This window comes from Acanthopagrus latus, chromosome 21 (assembly GCF_904848185.1).
Source record: "Acanthopagrus latus isolate v.2019 chromosome 21, fAcaLat1.1, whole genome shotgun sequence".
NCBI classification, from domain to species: domain Eukaryota; kingdom Metazoa; phylum Chordata; class Actinopteri; order Spariformes; family Sparidae; genus Acanthopagrus; species Acanthopagrus latus.
Window position 1 is genome coordinate 4,840,143 of NC_051059.1, and position 16,612 is coordinate 4,856,754.

Sequence of the window (16,612 nt, forward strand, 5' to 3'; positions counted from 1 at the left end):
TCAAAAAGAGAGACAGAAAAAATCACAGGGAGCCGGCGGCCAGCATCAACTGCGCAGGCCAGATAAAGTCAGCAGCTGACGGCGAATGGAGTCACTCTGGATGGGTACGTTGGAAAACAAAGCTGGGCCAAAGTGAAAAGTCGCTTAGAAGTACAGCGAGTGGCTCCTGTAGGCAGTGAAGCTGGTGACTGTGAATTATTTAAAATGTGATATTAAGCTAAGGGTGCTGGGCAAGTTTACTAGGTCAAGGCCTCTGTGTCCAATATAGGCTCATCTTGGATGAGTACACACACACACACACACACACACACACACCAGTGGGCACACCAAAACACATAATGCAATAGAAGAATTTGTACTCCAGGCCCTTTTTTCAGATGGATTCACATGCTCTCGCACACATGCACGCACAACCCAGATGTGTGTGCTCAAAGCTGGAGGATGTTTTCCACAGTTTTTATTTGCCACTTTAGGTGTGTTTCATATGAGTAGTGGGGCCTTTAGGGGAGCGAAGGGCCTCATAAATACATTATCACTCAGATGGCAAACACTGAAGGCTCCACTGAATCCATCTGAGGTGAGAGAGTGTGTGTGTAGGAGGAGGTGGGGTGTATTAGTGTAATAGGAGGAAAATAATGGGGTGCCATAAGGAGGTCTCTACCTTTGCATTTTAATATCTTTGCAGAGTTGACCTGAGACACACAAACACACACACAAATGAACGTAACGCATCTGCACACACCTGCATGCATGGTGTCATGCGCGGTCTGACCCCGATAGACCCGCTCTGACTCTTTAATCTCTTCTACTGTCAGACACACACACACACACACACACACGAAGCTGAGTGGCTTTTCTTCCGCATCATGACCAACACTCTCTATTGACACATTTTAATATTTCATGAGTTGTCTATTTTTAGATACCCATTGGAGGGATGTGCAGTTCACTGCGCACACACACACACACGCAGCTGCATGCAGTCCAGAAGTATCTGTGTACCACACAGTCACATACACACAGATTAGCGTGCACACTGGCGAGCATTACCACCATGAAGCATGAAGACACTCGGTGTGCTGCGTTGCACAAATCTGCTCAGCTGCCTGAGTTAAGGTGCGGATTCTGTGTGTGAGTGTGTGTGCGTGTGTGCGTGTGTCTTGAAGGTTTGTGTGTACATCATGTGTGTATAATGCTTCTTTTCATGCTTGTACACATCTGGCTGTGTGTCCGTAGGCGTGTGTGCCAAATAGAAATTTTCAACCAACTGTTCCTTTCTGTTTGTCCTTTAAACCACAATGAAACAAATACCGATCGAACGCTCACTCGCTGACACACTCAGGAAATTCTTAGTAATATCTGAACAATTGGTCTTTGAATTCAGACAGAGGCAGATAATGAAAAAAAAAAAGAAGCAACGTTCCCATTTCCAGACAAAGATTGACAATCTTCCCAGCTGTAATGACAGCGTTCACTGTCTGATTTGATCGGCTAGCTAAGTAAGCTAACATTTGCTTCTGGTTGACTTTATAATGTTTCCTGTTGGCTAATTTTTTAAAATGAAAATTCTACAAAAGATTACTTGAAGTTGCACTAAATGGTTTCATACTTAATAAAGGGTTCAGGCTTAACATCGTATGGCCCAGTCCAAAAGTAAGGATTTATGTAGTGGACCTGAAAGACACACCACTGTTCTAGTGTTGATTGTCAGTCTAGGAAAAATGATGATGATAAGGAAATAGGTCCAGTTAACTTTTTCTTGTGACATGACAAAAAAATGACTGCAACTCGAGCTTTTTATTGTGATATGCAACAGTACAGATTTTTCAAAGGACCCCTTGGCCTTGGAAACAACAGTTTGTCCCAGGTGCTGTAAGGGGGGTATCACACATTAGCCGGACATGCTAATATCACTCTTCCTGCAGCCTCATGCGCACCACTTTAACACGTGGCGAGATCAAATGATTTCCTGGCCTATGTATGGCAGCTAAGCTGTCATTGCACCACCAATATTCCTGGGAGGGGTCAAGTGAAAGGTAATTTAAAGGTGGTCATTTTTACTTTCTCTCTTCTTCTCAATTTTTTGTTCGTCACTCATTTTGTTTTTCCCTTGCTTTGTCTCTCTCTGTCCATCTCCCACTTGCACATTCATTCTCTTTTCTTCTTTTTGGACCAGTCAGGTGGTCAGTTACATAATCGTTATTCGAGCAGAAACATCGAAAATATCAAACAATATTAACATTCCTAGTGTTGCATGCATGTGTGTGTGAGTGCTTGGCATGTGTGCATAAACAGCGTATGTACCTTCATGCCTGATGAGAATAAATGCCTCGTAAGTGATTATATGTGCCTGCCTGCCTACATGCACGCAGGTTGCTGTTTTGCGTGCACGAGGCCTATACTTGCATGTGTGTATGTGTGTGTGCCTCCCCTCTCTGCACTGTGAACAGCAGGCCAGCTGACACCTCAGCGAGGATGGATTAGCATATCAAACCACTGGCACAACTCTGCATGTCTCCTGACAGCTACCTCTCTCCCATGGGGTCCACTATACAAGAGACATGGGTATCAGCCCTGGGACCAAATGAAAAAAGATGAGAGTGGAGCAGAGAGGCACACCAAGTTGTTTAGGATCTCACAGAAGGCTCCTATAAATAACTGCTCTGCACCGATACAACACTTGTGAAACTTTTTTTTTCCTACTACCGCTCTCAGGCCAATAACCATTTGAGGGCTTATCAAAACTGCACATATCAATAAATGTATAGAAATAATGTATCGAATGACAAGACAATTCCCACCTGATTCTCCACTGCCTCGGCTTTATCAAGCTTTTTAGTTTCTTTCAGCCGTTTGTTTTGGTTTTACTGCTTACAAGTTTACTATAGTGGCTCAGCAGGCAGCTGTTTTCAGTAGTCCCTTTCACACAGGAGAGGACACATTAATGCCGCAGAAGCCATGTAATTCACACCGAAAGCCAACGCTGCAGCTCCTAAAGAGGCATGACGGTACACCTCATGATGATGATGTGTGTGTTTTCAAGGTGTTTCTCTAGTGGACTCCTGTCAATCTAATCCCGTGGACAGTTTATAATCATATGGATGCTGTTATAATGTATAGTGAACCTGACCCACCAAACATCCTGGAAAGTGACAAAGTTTCGTTTTTTTTAAATTACATAATCACGGGCGCCGTTTAACTCAGTTGGTAGAGCAGATGTCCCATGTACAGAGGCTTTGTCCTCCTGCAGTGAACCTGGGTTCGACTCCCGGCACTCTTATCCTATTTCCTGTCACATCTTCAGTTATTCTGTCATTAAAGCCATAAAAGGCCTAAAAAATACTTTAAATTACATAATCACCATCAGTAAACAGGACCTGCAGAAATTAGACGAAGAGTTGGCAGGACGCTTCTCCACGTATATCTGCGGTGTTTTTTCCTCATATAAGTCGCCAAAGATAGTTACAGTTACTACGTTACTTTTGTTTGGTCATGTAACGTTGCTTTGTGGGATATTTCTCTGTATTAAGTTAAGTGAAGGACCTGTTTAGTTAACAGACTGTCCGATAGACACGCCCTCGATTCGCATCACCGGCTTATCCGTTTACACTGATTGGGTTCGCCAATTATGCGCCCCTGATACTACCTCCAGACGCATATCAGCGCAGTTCAGTTTTGCCCCTCGCCGCCTCCATCTCTGTGTGAATCTCTCAGAGGGGAATTGGTGCAGGATCCCTGTATCCAAAAGGCAGTGTGAATGGGGCTAGTGGAATAAACTCTGAAAAAAAGCACTGTCCAACAAAAGGCAGACAAATTCGAGACTAACTGCAGCATCTTGTTGCTGAAGAGCCAGATATTTCCCATAGAGGTTAATGGAGGCCAACACATAGCAAGGAGACTGCTGGATTTATATTCATTTGGTGGGCAGAAATGCAACTCCAACTGTATGCCAATGTCACTCCAATTCTGCTGGATGTGTGAATAGGCAACACTGCTGCAATATAAACTCAGGGTAATGATACGTCCTTATTGTGTTCAGAGCTTTGCCCTCAAGTGGCTAAAAATACAATGAATGCACATTTATGGCAATAATACACAGGTTTATACAATGTAAACTGAATTCAATTTAGATTTTGCATTGCAGATGACTTGTTTCAAGTGTAGCCAACTAAGCTTATGAAAGTCTTTTGACCTGGTCTTCATGTTCAGTAGCCCAAACGTGGGAAAATTATTTTGATAAGAAAAAGATATTCCAAGATTTAACAGGTGTTTGAAAGACAACCTTTTGTTCAACCCCTGAGCGGAATATGTTTATCAAAAAAAAAAGTAAGTGAACACATGAATGTAAAAATGGACCAGATTTTCTTCTTTTAACTATGTATATTCAGAGGACTGAACACACTGTTTATCACTACTGTATATTGCGTTGTATTGCAGTGCAGGCTGGCTTTTTAGGAGCATTTACTTGGTGAAGTCACACACGTTCAACAGCTTAATCAGCTAGAGCTCGGAGACTCGAGCTCAGCAGCGTATCCATCCCTGCTGGTCTTTGATTGCGTTTCACCTATTTCACAACTATCCTTCTTGGCTGTCTCTGTAAAACAGGACCACCAGGTGAAATTGTTTTTCTCTCTCACTCCTCTTTACTAAACCCTCGTAATCAGAACACCAGCCTTACTGTCTCCTGTAGAAGTGTCCTGTGAGTCCAAGATGCCCGATTCCTGGAGCGATCGGATGCAAGAGTCCACCAGCTCCAGACCTGTCGTCAGCTCCTCCTCTATGTCCTTCTGTCCATCTGCATGTGCACAAACCACAATGACAAAAAACAAAACAAAAAAAAAACACAAGTTGAAGCAAAAAGGAAGCTTTTACCTGCTATCTCCAAACTGTTCCTACGGGCACAAGACACACTCATGGCTGGATTAACTCAATGGGGGATCCTGCAAAAATGAGCTATGGGCCCCTACTGATCCTGCGACTATACATGGCAGCTTCATTATAGTTTGCCTGGAGCCTCAGATACCAACCAGGGATTCTATGATGAGATAATATCCTGGCCAAGGTTTGCAGCATGTGGCCATTCATTTATGGTAATACTGATTTATTTAAAGGCATAGTTCATCCAAAACTCTAAAATAGATTTTTTTTTCCCCTTACCTACCTTATATGTAGCGCTTGTGGCAGCAGTTTATCCACCTAGATTGTTTCAGTTGCATGGTTTTGGAGATATTAGCTGTCAAGATGTTTGCTTTCCATCTTATATAAGACGGCTCAGCCCGTGGTGCTCAAAGCGTCAAAAAGTCAATTTAGAAACAACTCAACAGCAATGTTTATTTCCAGAAATCATGACCCACTTTAAGGCTCTGATTAGTTGAGTTATTTTAGTGAGATTTGGGTACATATTCTCAAACAATTGCATGCTTTGCCAAATTACCACAAACTAGTAAATCTTGACCTTTCAAGGCTCCAGACAGTTGACTGCCACAGCTGCCTGCTTTTACTTATCCTTCTACATTTGAAACACAATCAGACCTAAGAGTAACATCAGGGTAAAACTCTGGTCAAGGCTATAACCTGGCCGATAATCCAGTGAACAAATCCTGCAGGATCTAAGCATACGGGGCATCGCCTCGCACTTGGGTACTGAACCGTTTGTCAGAGTGAGGCTGATAACATGCCGAGCGTCTTCAAGTGAGAGAGGCCTGCCAAGGAGGATAAAACCTTACAAATGAGTGTCAGGAGCAACATTAATCTGTTATCGCTAGAGAGGGACAGTGATGGTAATAGTAGAGGCCTCAGTGAGTGGATTTAGGAGAGCTGATTTTATTGACTTCGACTGACACAACTGCAGACTGATGATGTTGACGCTGTCAGTGAAACATTTCCAGCGCTGTCTGCGGCATTACGCTGGATTTAGTCTCACCCTCGCACACCCCAGCCAAAACCCATTTTTAAACCTGCTTGATCCAGAAGTGATGGGTTTTTAATGATTTGTGAGTGATGACGAGATCAAAAGGTCTGATTGGAGTGAGGGAGTATAAAATTTGGTCTTTCTGAGGGCGAGTGGCTGGGCCTCAGCGCAACAGATGGATGAGGACCGCAGCACACACACACACTGAAAGGCTTCGGTGGGATACGTCCGACCACAAGCCCTTCAGCCGCCTTTTTGTTGGCAGAGGTCACCAGCCCTGCACTCTGATAATCTACTCTTAACACCCTATACATAACAATATGAGCGACAAAAGAGGGGGAGAGGCCTGAGCGCGATGCACGAGTGGTGTTTCTTCAGCTAAACTGCTGTCAGAGAAGTTGTCATGCTGAGATCATTTGATTTTCAAATCATCGAAGGGCCTCACACTCATCGATTCTTGTTTCCTACACAAAACAGGTTAGACTGGACGCAGATAATTATTTGTAAATGCTGTTTGACCTTTATTCAGCTATCAGAAGGGGTGAGAACTACTCAGGGAATAAGACAGGAGATTTTTTGTCAGAACGAGCCTTTTTTTAACCCTTTGTTGCAGTGCAGAGAGTTTGATAGAGCATGGTCATAGTTCTTGTACACGATTGCATCAATATATTGGTGGTGCATAATGTTTTTTTGTTTTTTTTTTTATTTTTTCAACGGCTACCTCTGTAAGGTGCACAGTCAGTAATGCAGAATGCAAACAAAATGTGGCGGGAGCGTTTATGAGGAAATATTACCTTGGTTGTTCCATCGAAATTTCTCATCTGCTGAACTGCAAGAGACAAATGACAGAAAAGCAAACAGGGTTAGAAATATGAGCAAACATTTCATTTTACACTAAATTTTGTTATTGTTTGTTGGTACAATTTTCAGAACAGAATTTCCATCAGCCTCATATGCTATAAACTCCCCTTTTCTCATCAAAATCCACTTTGTAGTTCTGCAATAAAACAGGAATCTCGTGGAAAACACTGGTTTTAAGAGTTTTATATCATTGTTTATCATCTGGTGAAAACATCTCTATTTGCGGCTTTTTCTTTCTTTCATTTATTTATTTATTTATTTTTTACCTTGCTGAAGTAATACATGACAAAGCTACTGAGGGATGACAAAAACAACAAAGTGCAGAGGTTTAGTCAAATTTTTCAGGACATTGGGCATAGAGGCACTTATCAGAAACAATAAGATCCACACTCCAAAATGCATTGTTGTCAAGCTAAAAGCAAAAGTGTCTTTTTGAGTAACAGAGATTATTTCCAACAAAGGTGTTATCCTTATCCTGAATGATTTCAGGCAGCACACGGGGCTTTGAGATTAAAATGTTTCTGAAAGGGCAGTGAGATGCTGCGAAGAAAGAGAACATACTAGTATCCGTTTCCACAAGTTTAAGATCAATCAGTTCAATTCATTTTCAATTTCATAGTTACTGTGGTTGTATAACTGATAGGATAAAGCGGTACAGGTGACAGAGGTACAATTTTATTATGTTTGTGATTATGATCTACTGTTTGATGCAAATGAGTGACAGAATTCATGAATTCTGAAGATTAATTGATTCCCAACAGTTTTGGACATTACAACACAGAAAGATATATATATATATATATATATATATATATATATATATATATATATATATATATATATATATATATATATATATATATATATATATATATATATATATATATATATATATATAACTCTGTTGGCAGCTAAGTTTGAAAGTTACAAAATCTCTAACATTGCTGAGGACAATCATTTCTACAACTCAGTCTTAATTTTTCATACATTGACGTACATTTGGCAATTGTTTTAATGAGCATTCCTCTTAAAACTGATAATGTTGACCACCTCTGTCATGCCCTCTCATCCTTACCTACATGTAAACAAACAGCAGCTATCCATAAGTATCCATAAGGTGGGATGACCCCGATGACCATAAGTGTAGTAGATTTGGAGACTGATTGAAACAGTTTCAGTATTCATTACTCACAGTGCAGGTACACATGTACCAGGTGCACTTTTTTCAATCTCGCCTCTCTCCAGCAGAGACACTGCTGCCATGCCCATATAGGCTCACCTCCTCCCACTCTATAGTTAGGAGTGAGTAAATTAACTTTTGCTCTTGCTAAAACAACCTCTGTAGGTACATTTCTCCTTATGGTATCCAGCATGGTATCGAGTGTTGATTTTTTTTCAGCGTATCAAAATAAAGTGAGAAATTCCAGTATCAGGACAACACTAGTATATATAAATCTATCTGTCCTGTAAATAGAGTGAATTCACTTTATTGTCTGATGAGGAACAATATTTAGAGTGTGTCTATGTCTGTCTGTCTGTCTGTCTGTCTGTCTGTTAATTTCTCATTAACAAACTGTACTGCACTGTACTGTGACTTTTCAGCATTGACATTTGACTATGACATATGTCTGATCACTGTTTTGGTTTCCTGACATATGCTGCAGGTTTTCACTCGTACTGTGATACACTATATACTGCAATGCTAACAACAGGGACTGCACAAACCAAAAATCTGACATGAAATTAGCTCTATGAAGCTGAGATGAGCAGGTTTCCCAGTGACTAGCCCTGACAGGAAAAGAATACGAAGTGTGAATCTAGTCTACAGTAGGTGTCAAATATTCAACACCATGAGAACAGAAGTTTCCACAGCCAATATTTTAAGAGAAGGGGAAACAAGCAGAATCATTTTGGTTTGGTTATGAGTCATTACCGTTCGCCGTTCCAGTACTTGGAGGATAATTACACAGTTGTAAATAAAAATGTTCTATTAGGTTTCTAAAAAAAGCCAATAGCCCGGTCAGTTAGCCCTGTCAATTCTTGAACAGAAAATGGAAGGTTCATCACTTAGTCACTATCATGTTCACTGTGTATCGTGCCAACAATACTGAATGCAGGCTTAAAGGGTCACTCCACCTGTTTTACTGTGTGTTTACAAGGATTGGGGAATACTACTGCATATGTGGAAAAGAATAAAGTCTTTCTTGGCTCTGGCGGAAGCTGCGTGTAATTTGATAAATTGCCTCCAGTGATACCACTCAGCGTCTTCAGTGCGTTGTGTCAGACTCATTATGGACAGTTTAAAACCAAATGATCAACACAGAAACAGCAGAGTCAAGAGGCATCACCTTTTTTATTCCGTGTGTTACCCGTTAAAAACTGGTAAATATATCCCCATAAAGATAGGTAAATATACCTCATGTTATCTGTGAGGTAGATGGCTGACAGGACAGCCAGTACTCGCAGATCAATCCTGGCAAGCTAACATTAGCTACCCTTCTCCAGTCCAAGCCACATAATGATTTAAATTGACCGCAGGCATAGTGCAGCACAGATAATTAACGGCAGGTCAGTGCAGTGTGACTTCATATCACGGTACACACCAAAGTCATACACGCTGCAAGATACACACTTAACAATATGACACATCCCACAGGAAAGCACATCCACCCCTCAGATGTGTTAGGTTCTCCTCTGAAGATTTCCAAGGAAGCGGGGCTACATATGCACTTGTGAATCCAGTTGAATCCCAGCAGTCTCAAGTGGATCAAGTGCTGCATCTAAATTGCCTCGACCAGTGGATCACCAAACATTTGTTAATAAAATGGAGATGCTCGAAAGTCGGTTATGTGCTATCCCTGTTAATCCTCTGCATGTGATATGAAAAACACTCTCATGTCTTTATGCTATGACCTGTATAAAGCTAAAAGCAGCAGGTGACTGGTCTAGTTTAAAGACTGAAGACAGAGGGAAAGTGTTAGCCTAAATCAGTCCAAAGTTAAACTACTCCCATTTCTTAACATATCATGTCTTTGTATGTACTAGAAATGTAAAGTTGTAAAATGCACAAGTTGTTTGTTTTTTTTAGTCAACTTTGGACAAAGCCAAGCTTGCTAACTCTTTTAAGTGTTTGTGCTAGGTTAATCCACCTCTGGTTCTTGCTTTCTATTTAGCATACACACATGAGAGTGCCTTTGAAATATTCTCTGATGAATATCAGGAGCTAATGTTCTCCCTTGTCAATATTGGTGCATGATTCAAAATGAAAAGCATTTCAGTATGAAATCCTCCATATTTGTAACCCACAGCCTCCATAGCTTAAATATAGCAACAAATGCTATTCACTCCCTGCGGACACAGAACAGATGCTACTAAATCATCCCATTGATTACCTCCATTCTGTGTGTGTGTGTGTATGTGGTGTGAAACAGATTGCGAGGGTAGCCAAGTGATACTGGGACCCTCTGTCAGCGAAGCAGACTCCTCACTCATCAGGCGTTATTATACCAAACAATACACCCCCACGCGTGCACATACTCGCACACAAGAACACACGGGACGCATTTGGTACACAAATGCATCACACAAAGCCAGGGGAGGAGAGAGCCACTGAACCGGGGTGTCTCGCAGGATGGAGTGTGTTTACATCACGCATACACCTTGGATGGAGCATGAGGATGGGGATTATTATCACTAGTCTTGGTTCAGACAGCCAGTACTGATGACACAGGCTGAGTCAATATTTTCTTAAAAGGGCAGGACAGGCTGCTCCTCGCATTGTCCTAATGCATTTGCCAGTGTCAAAATCCTGCCTCAGTGCTCTTGAACATGACTCTGTAGATGTGTTATTTAACAGTGCCCAGGATGTGATGAAGGTAAAACTCAATGCAGCCTGAGTGCTCAGGTAGAAACCTTTTTGGAAGCTGTGAGAAAAGAGACCAAGTGGTGTTATCATCAAGTGGTTGCATCAACAGGGGCTGGAGCAAGAACATAAAAAAAGCCCAGTGGGTTTCAGATTTCTGTCTGAGCTGGGGGGAAATATAGGAATTTGTCTGTATTGTCAGGAAGATCAAAACAGACCAGAGCAGACCAGCAGAGACCGGATACGACTGCAGAAGCAGGAGACAAGAGAAGTGTCTACGAGAAGGGAACAGAATTAGATCAGGATATAATGGAATATCTTGACTACACATTAGAAGAACAATCCCTAATCTAACACTTGGAATGGATCATAAATCAGAATCAGGGTGTGATCATAGAAGCCCAGACTTCTTCTCTGCTCTCTGCCATTCAGCCTACAAGCTCAGCTTTTTTACAATATGTCGATTAGTTTAAAATCGATCTGTTCATTAATCATAAATGTAGATTAGAAATGGAGAAAATTAATCACCAAAAGTGTTGACGTTCAAATAATTGTTTAGGTTATTTATCAAGTAAGAACACTAAGAGTCTACAGTTTGCTAATCGCTCTGTAAAGTTGCACAAAGGTACGTGGGGCTAAAAAATATATCATTTTCTCGCTTTGTAATTCAATAAACAAGGAAAGTCCCATTGACATATGAGAAATCTACTTGCAGGGAGTCCTGGTCAATGGTAAAATGCTAATGTTTAGCAAGTGTTATACCAGTTCACCACCTTAGTATTTGCATTAACAACAAGGTACATCTGAAGCTAATGGGATGCCATTAGTGTTGCAACAAAGTAAACCAAACCATCTCTCAAATAGAAGAGAGGAAGAGTCAGTGGAACAAAAGTTAGTGGGGAAATTCCATCCGATGGTTGTTGAGATATTTCAGTCTGGAGCAATGACTCACAATGTTTCCATCCCTCGTAATAGTTTGATGCTTTTTCTGTCCTACAATGTGTCAGGATTGAGGTTTGGAGTGTTGGTCGAACAAAACAAGCAATTTCAAGAAGTCACTTGGGGCTCTCCTGCAAATGATTTTGGTGGTCCATCCTAACAGTACAAATGATAGCTGACTCTGTCCACCATATGAGCTATAACCTTCCTCTTTGTCTCCTCTTTCTCTCCCCGTCCTAACAGCCCACACCGGCAGTCCTGCTCCTCACCAGGTACATCTAATCAGACCTCAGGATCTGAAACAGCTCATTGACCTCTTGGCCCAGGAAACACAGAGAGTTAGTGTTTTTTCCCCATCGAATCGCCATGGTGCGTCAATGGGATGTGACAGTGTAATTAGTGGCCCGAGAGAGAACTAACTGACAGCGTGATCAACTCTCCTGCTGCAGGGTCACGCCATGGCACGGCCCTTCATCACCGCTAATGATATAATGCTGTGTGCATGAATGTGCGGGTGTAAGTGTGGCTTTGTTTGTGTGTATACAAGTGTGCATAGGGCTCAACTTGGTTTTCTGGTGTGAACGTGCAAAGTTCAAGCTTCTCAGTGCTATGTGATTGTACTCATCCTTCCTGTTGGTATGGACACAATCCAGACATGGTACATGATCCTTTATAGCATGATTCCAAGTGAAGGACGGTGTTGTTTATTGCAAGATTGTTGGGGGGTATAACTGCTAGTAACTGTAAAATTAGCCTATATTTGCCTGTTAAGAGATATAACAAGGACATAGGAAACAATCTCCCAAATATGACCATGTCCACCCTGTAATGAATGACCGAAACTAAGGTGGTTGTGTATCCGTGGAGCAAAATAGACATAGGGCATAAGCCGCAGACCCAGTGCAAATCTCTGGCTCTATTATGCTAACCTCTGATGGCTCATCTAATATTAATCAGCTATCAGCTAATCAACTGAAAGCTTATTCAAAACAGGAAAAGAAAGACAAACAGTTTTATAGCAATGCCAGAGTTCTCTGATAACTCTGCCCAGCCATGGTGTCTAAAAGAAAACCTGATGATACTTGACTATTGGGTCCATTAGATTACATGACTTTTTGACTATTTTAGGACTATAAAACAAATATATATAATCATTATGCAAATGATCCTTACCAGTGGAAATACATGTCAAGATCAGGGTATATTCTCAATTCAAATCAAGTAAATAGCGAGTTGGATAAAAGCCCTTGATTGTAATACTGGTGCACAGTTTAGACAATTTGAGTTAAAAGCACCTCTTGGGAAAGCTGTTATTTTCAGTCAGATGGTAAAAGATGGAAAGCGTAATGCTCTGTAATTTCAAATAATGATCAACCCCTCTTGTACATTCTGATCCCATATTTTCAGGTGCTTTAAAGAGCACATTTTGCCCATTTGATGCTATTCCTAGAGAAAACCAGCCAATGTCACAAATCAGAACACCGCTCTCTGACTACCTTGTCTAACTGATTGGTCTGCTGCATTTAGAGTCGGGAAATAGAAAAAAAGGGGTACAGTGTTAAGGGAGATGTAGAGAAGGAGTATGATACTCGAGCAGAAAGGTAGGAAATGAAAGTGGGAGCATAATACAAAGAAAGAGGGATGACAGATGAGAGGAAACAGAAGAGGAAAGAGCTCGGCTAAATCCAATGAGGGGGGCTTAAAAGAGCGAATGCCAGAGATAGCACTGAAAATCCTGTCATTTCATCCACCCAATAAACACATTCTGAACCCAGCCCATATAATCCATCTATTTCCATGCCCTGCATATTATCTGTTATCTGTGCTAACCACAATGACCAGCCCTCTTGTAGAAAGAGCTGTTAAATAATAGAGCCACCCGTAAGGAAAAAAAAGACACACACACAAAGCAAAGCAAAGGCCCTTTGTTGCTCTTGGAAACCATCAAACAATAATGCAGCCATTGATTGGGTCAACAGTAATTTAGATTCAAAAGCTAAAGCCACAGTTATTAATTTACTCAGACTACTTTTTTTTTTTTAATAAAACATTTTACAGACATTTGCACAAAAAACAGCTGCAACTTAAACTTTTTTATTAAAAAAAAAAAAGTGGATGACCATCACTGATGTATATCTTACATCACATCTAGGCAATAATCACAGGTTGTCAGCCACACTATTCATAGTCAACTTTAGCTGCTTTATTCAACAGAGTCTAAATTAGCATTACAATGTTTCACATCAAAGTTTTCTTCTGCCACTCACAGAAAAGTATACTTGCTTTATTTCCAAAGGCCCCACAAATATTCAGTCACGTCAGTTCTGTGACCGTCAATCACTGCCGCCTGACCTGCTTTTCATATTATAATGAATTTTTGCTTTTCCTTCTGCTGTCTACTCAGACAAACGCCAATGTTAAAATTAATGTGTAATACCAAATCAGGGCCTTGGCAATCAATGATGTCTGGGCTATTGTTATGCTGTACATTTTAGACAAATCAAAGAAAAACCTGAATAAATAGTACAGGTAGGGAAAAGTGTGCCTCTAAGCAGGGAATGAGGACTCACTGACTGGTTGTATGAATGTGAAAATGATGTGAATCACATTCTATGGCATTCACAGTCACCAGAAGAACCTGCCAGATGAGCGCTCTATGGGAAATCTTTGGGAAGAATAGTCCCTTCAACATATTTTTGGACACAAAAATCCACAACCTGATAATCTTGTCTTTGAGTTAATATGGTTAATGTGTTAGTGAAAACCTCCCTATTTACAAATCCAGCAGAATCTCTAGCTCTGTTTTGCTCTCCATAGGTCTCGCTATATCTACACTATACCATAATAAACGGCCTATTTGCATCTGCAAATCGGTAACCAAAATAAGAAGGTGCACTATTCTAGGTAACAGTGGAAAAACTAGAATAACTGTGCAGTGTTGCGAGAAGAAAACTGCTAATGAAGGACCTAAAGAAGGAGAAGTAAGTAAGGGATAATGGATGGGCACCTGAGCCGGTTCAAAACCTGCATTCTTTCGAATAGATCAGGGTTTCTGGTTCACATTGGGATTCTTACAGTTGTCTTTTGCTTTGGACAATAGACAGGCTGCTAGTCGTAGCCATTTTGCCATTGCTGTCTTTTGACTAGTGCAGCTTTAAAGATATAGAGGAGACACAGCTAGTTCTATTGAATGGTCATGAAACATGAAACAAAAACTCTGAGCATTTCATTTATAACAAGCATTACTATTTATTATATTTTCATTACTTCAAGCATGTTTTATTTGCTGCATGAACACTTTTATCCAAGCCACCTTATGGTATTATATATGTTTTAGCATGAATGCCATTAGTGGAAATTTTACCAATTGCAATGCCCTGCACAGGTGTTATTCACCGTCATAAAGTCTCGCCATATATCCAGTACCCGCTGTTTTATTAAACATTGAACTATCCATTGTTTAGTATCCTGTCTTATTCAATTTATGAATTTCTGCACGTGGACTATATGCTCCAATTATGCTAACCCAGATAAGCCTAGATCCGTTTCAAGAGACAGAAAAAGATGATAGTTAAGTAGCTGATAGCAGCAGGAACCCTGAGATCTTAAAAACATCCATTGTGTAAACTCTGTTGCAATGGTAATATCCACAATATTATGTTTCAAAAGGTGTATATTACAGGATATGATCCCAAATATGACCTTGACTAGGGTGGGAGCTGTCCTGCCCACAGAATGGAGAAAAAGCAAGAAGCAAGCTTGTCTCAGAGCACAGACTGTAAACGTCACATTTTTTTTTTCTTCTTCCCGGGAATGATAGCCATGTGTTTGCCAGTGGCTCCAGAAAAAAATCCCATATAATGCAATGCAAGACAGACAGTAGTGCAAGATGAGGTGACATCAAAGAGAACCATAATTCACTGAGCCTAGTGGGAGCAGGAACTTTCCAGAATCCATAAACAATAAGATGATATAAGCTTCAAGTGCTGTTTAACACCTTTGTTCAATTCCTCATCCTAGATATATCCACATGAGGTTGTTGATCATTGATCCTGCATAAGGTGTCCAGTGGGTGCTGCAGCCAGTTCTTTCTCGGTCAAGTTGAACTGATTTGGCATTCAGCACATTAGCTTTCATATCATCCCTCACTCTTATTGATAAAAGTGGAGTTTTGAGGCACTTTGACACAAAGAGTGGTTACTACGACTACCGCAGAGATCAAGCCAGGGAAAACAAGCTACTTTTGCTGCTGTCCGAGCACCCTGAGTTATATGCCTCTTCACTGGCAGTAAGCAAACGTATCAATGAAATCAAGTCTTTGAAACCCATCAGCTTCAAAGTTTGATACTCTGGGTAGGGCTGGGCGGTAATACGTTAATACATTATACCGCAGGGTCTTAGAAATAGCAACGGTATCAGTTTCAATACTGTCATTAAAAAAGAAATGCAATTCACTTTCACTAGAAGATAAGGATTAAAAGCAAATATAATGTATTTAATTCCTAAAAATGATTGTATGTCCAGGAGCACTTATGTGTTTGTCATCGTGTGACAGCATGGAGGCGAGAGAGAGGTCTTAAAGAAGAACTTCTGCAGTTTGACAGTATTTCTGCTGGGAGAGGTGGTAAATATTGACAAGGCAATTTGTAAATTGTGCAATAAAAAGGTGATGACGAGAGATGGAAACACCTTTAACCTAAGGATGCATCTCCGAAACAACCACCCACTCACTGCTGCAAGGAAGCATTTGGCCCCAGGCTCACTCAGTGCAACAGTTTCAACGCCTCCCGCTGATACTGATGCAGGACCAACAACAACTTGGTCCACCGCCAGTTATACGCAGCTGGCGATAATGGGGGCGCCTTCAGGAAAACAACAAAACATAAAATGGACAGTCTATGTTGGAAAACCTGTACTGATGCAGCGACAAACCACTTGCCAAAACAAGCTGATGCAGTGGCAGGTCCTGTCGGCACCGCAGAGGACCGAGTCCGAGCTGAAATAACAGCCTACTGTTTGGAGCCCGTTATTCGAGGAGA

General features: G+C 41.0%; 1 protein-coding gene across 11 annotated transcripts in view; it reads right to left on the bottom strand.

The window, feature by feature from the left end:
- The window catches only part of ctnnd2b (catenin (cadherin-associated protein), delta 2b), a 190,282-nt gene that overhangs the window by 93,387 nt on the left and 80,283 nt on the right, over positions 1-16,612 (bottom strand). For all 11 annotated transcript variants that reach the window (XM_037084521.1, XM_037084529.1, XM_037084530.1 and 8 more), the window contains 2 exons: positions 6,706-6,740; positions 4,679-4,795 (listed from right to left, as the gene is read on the bottom strand). In XM_037084521.1, the coding sequence (XP_036940416.1) occupies positions 4,679-4,795; positions 6,706-6,740 (152 nt within the window). The remainder of the gene's footprint in view (positions 1-4,678; positions 4,796-6,705; positions 6,741-16,612) is intronic.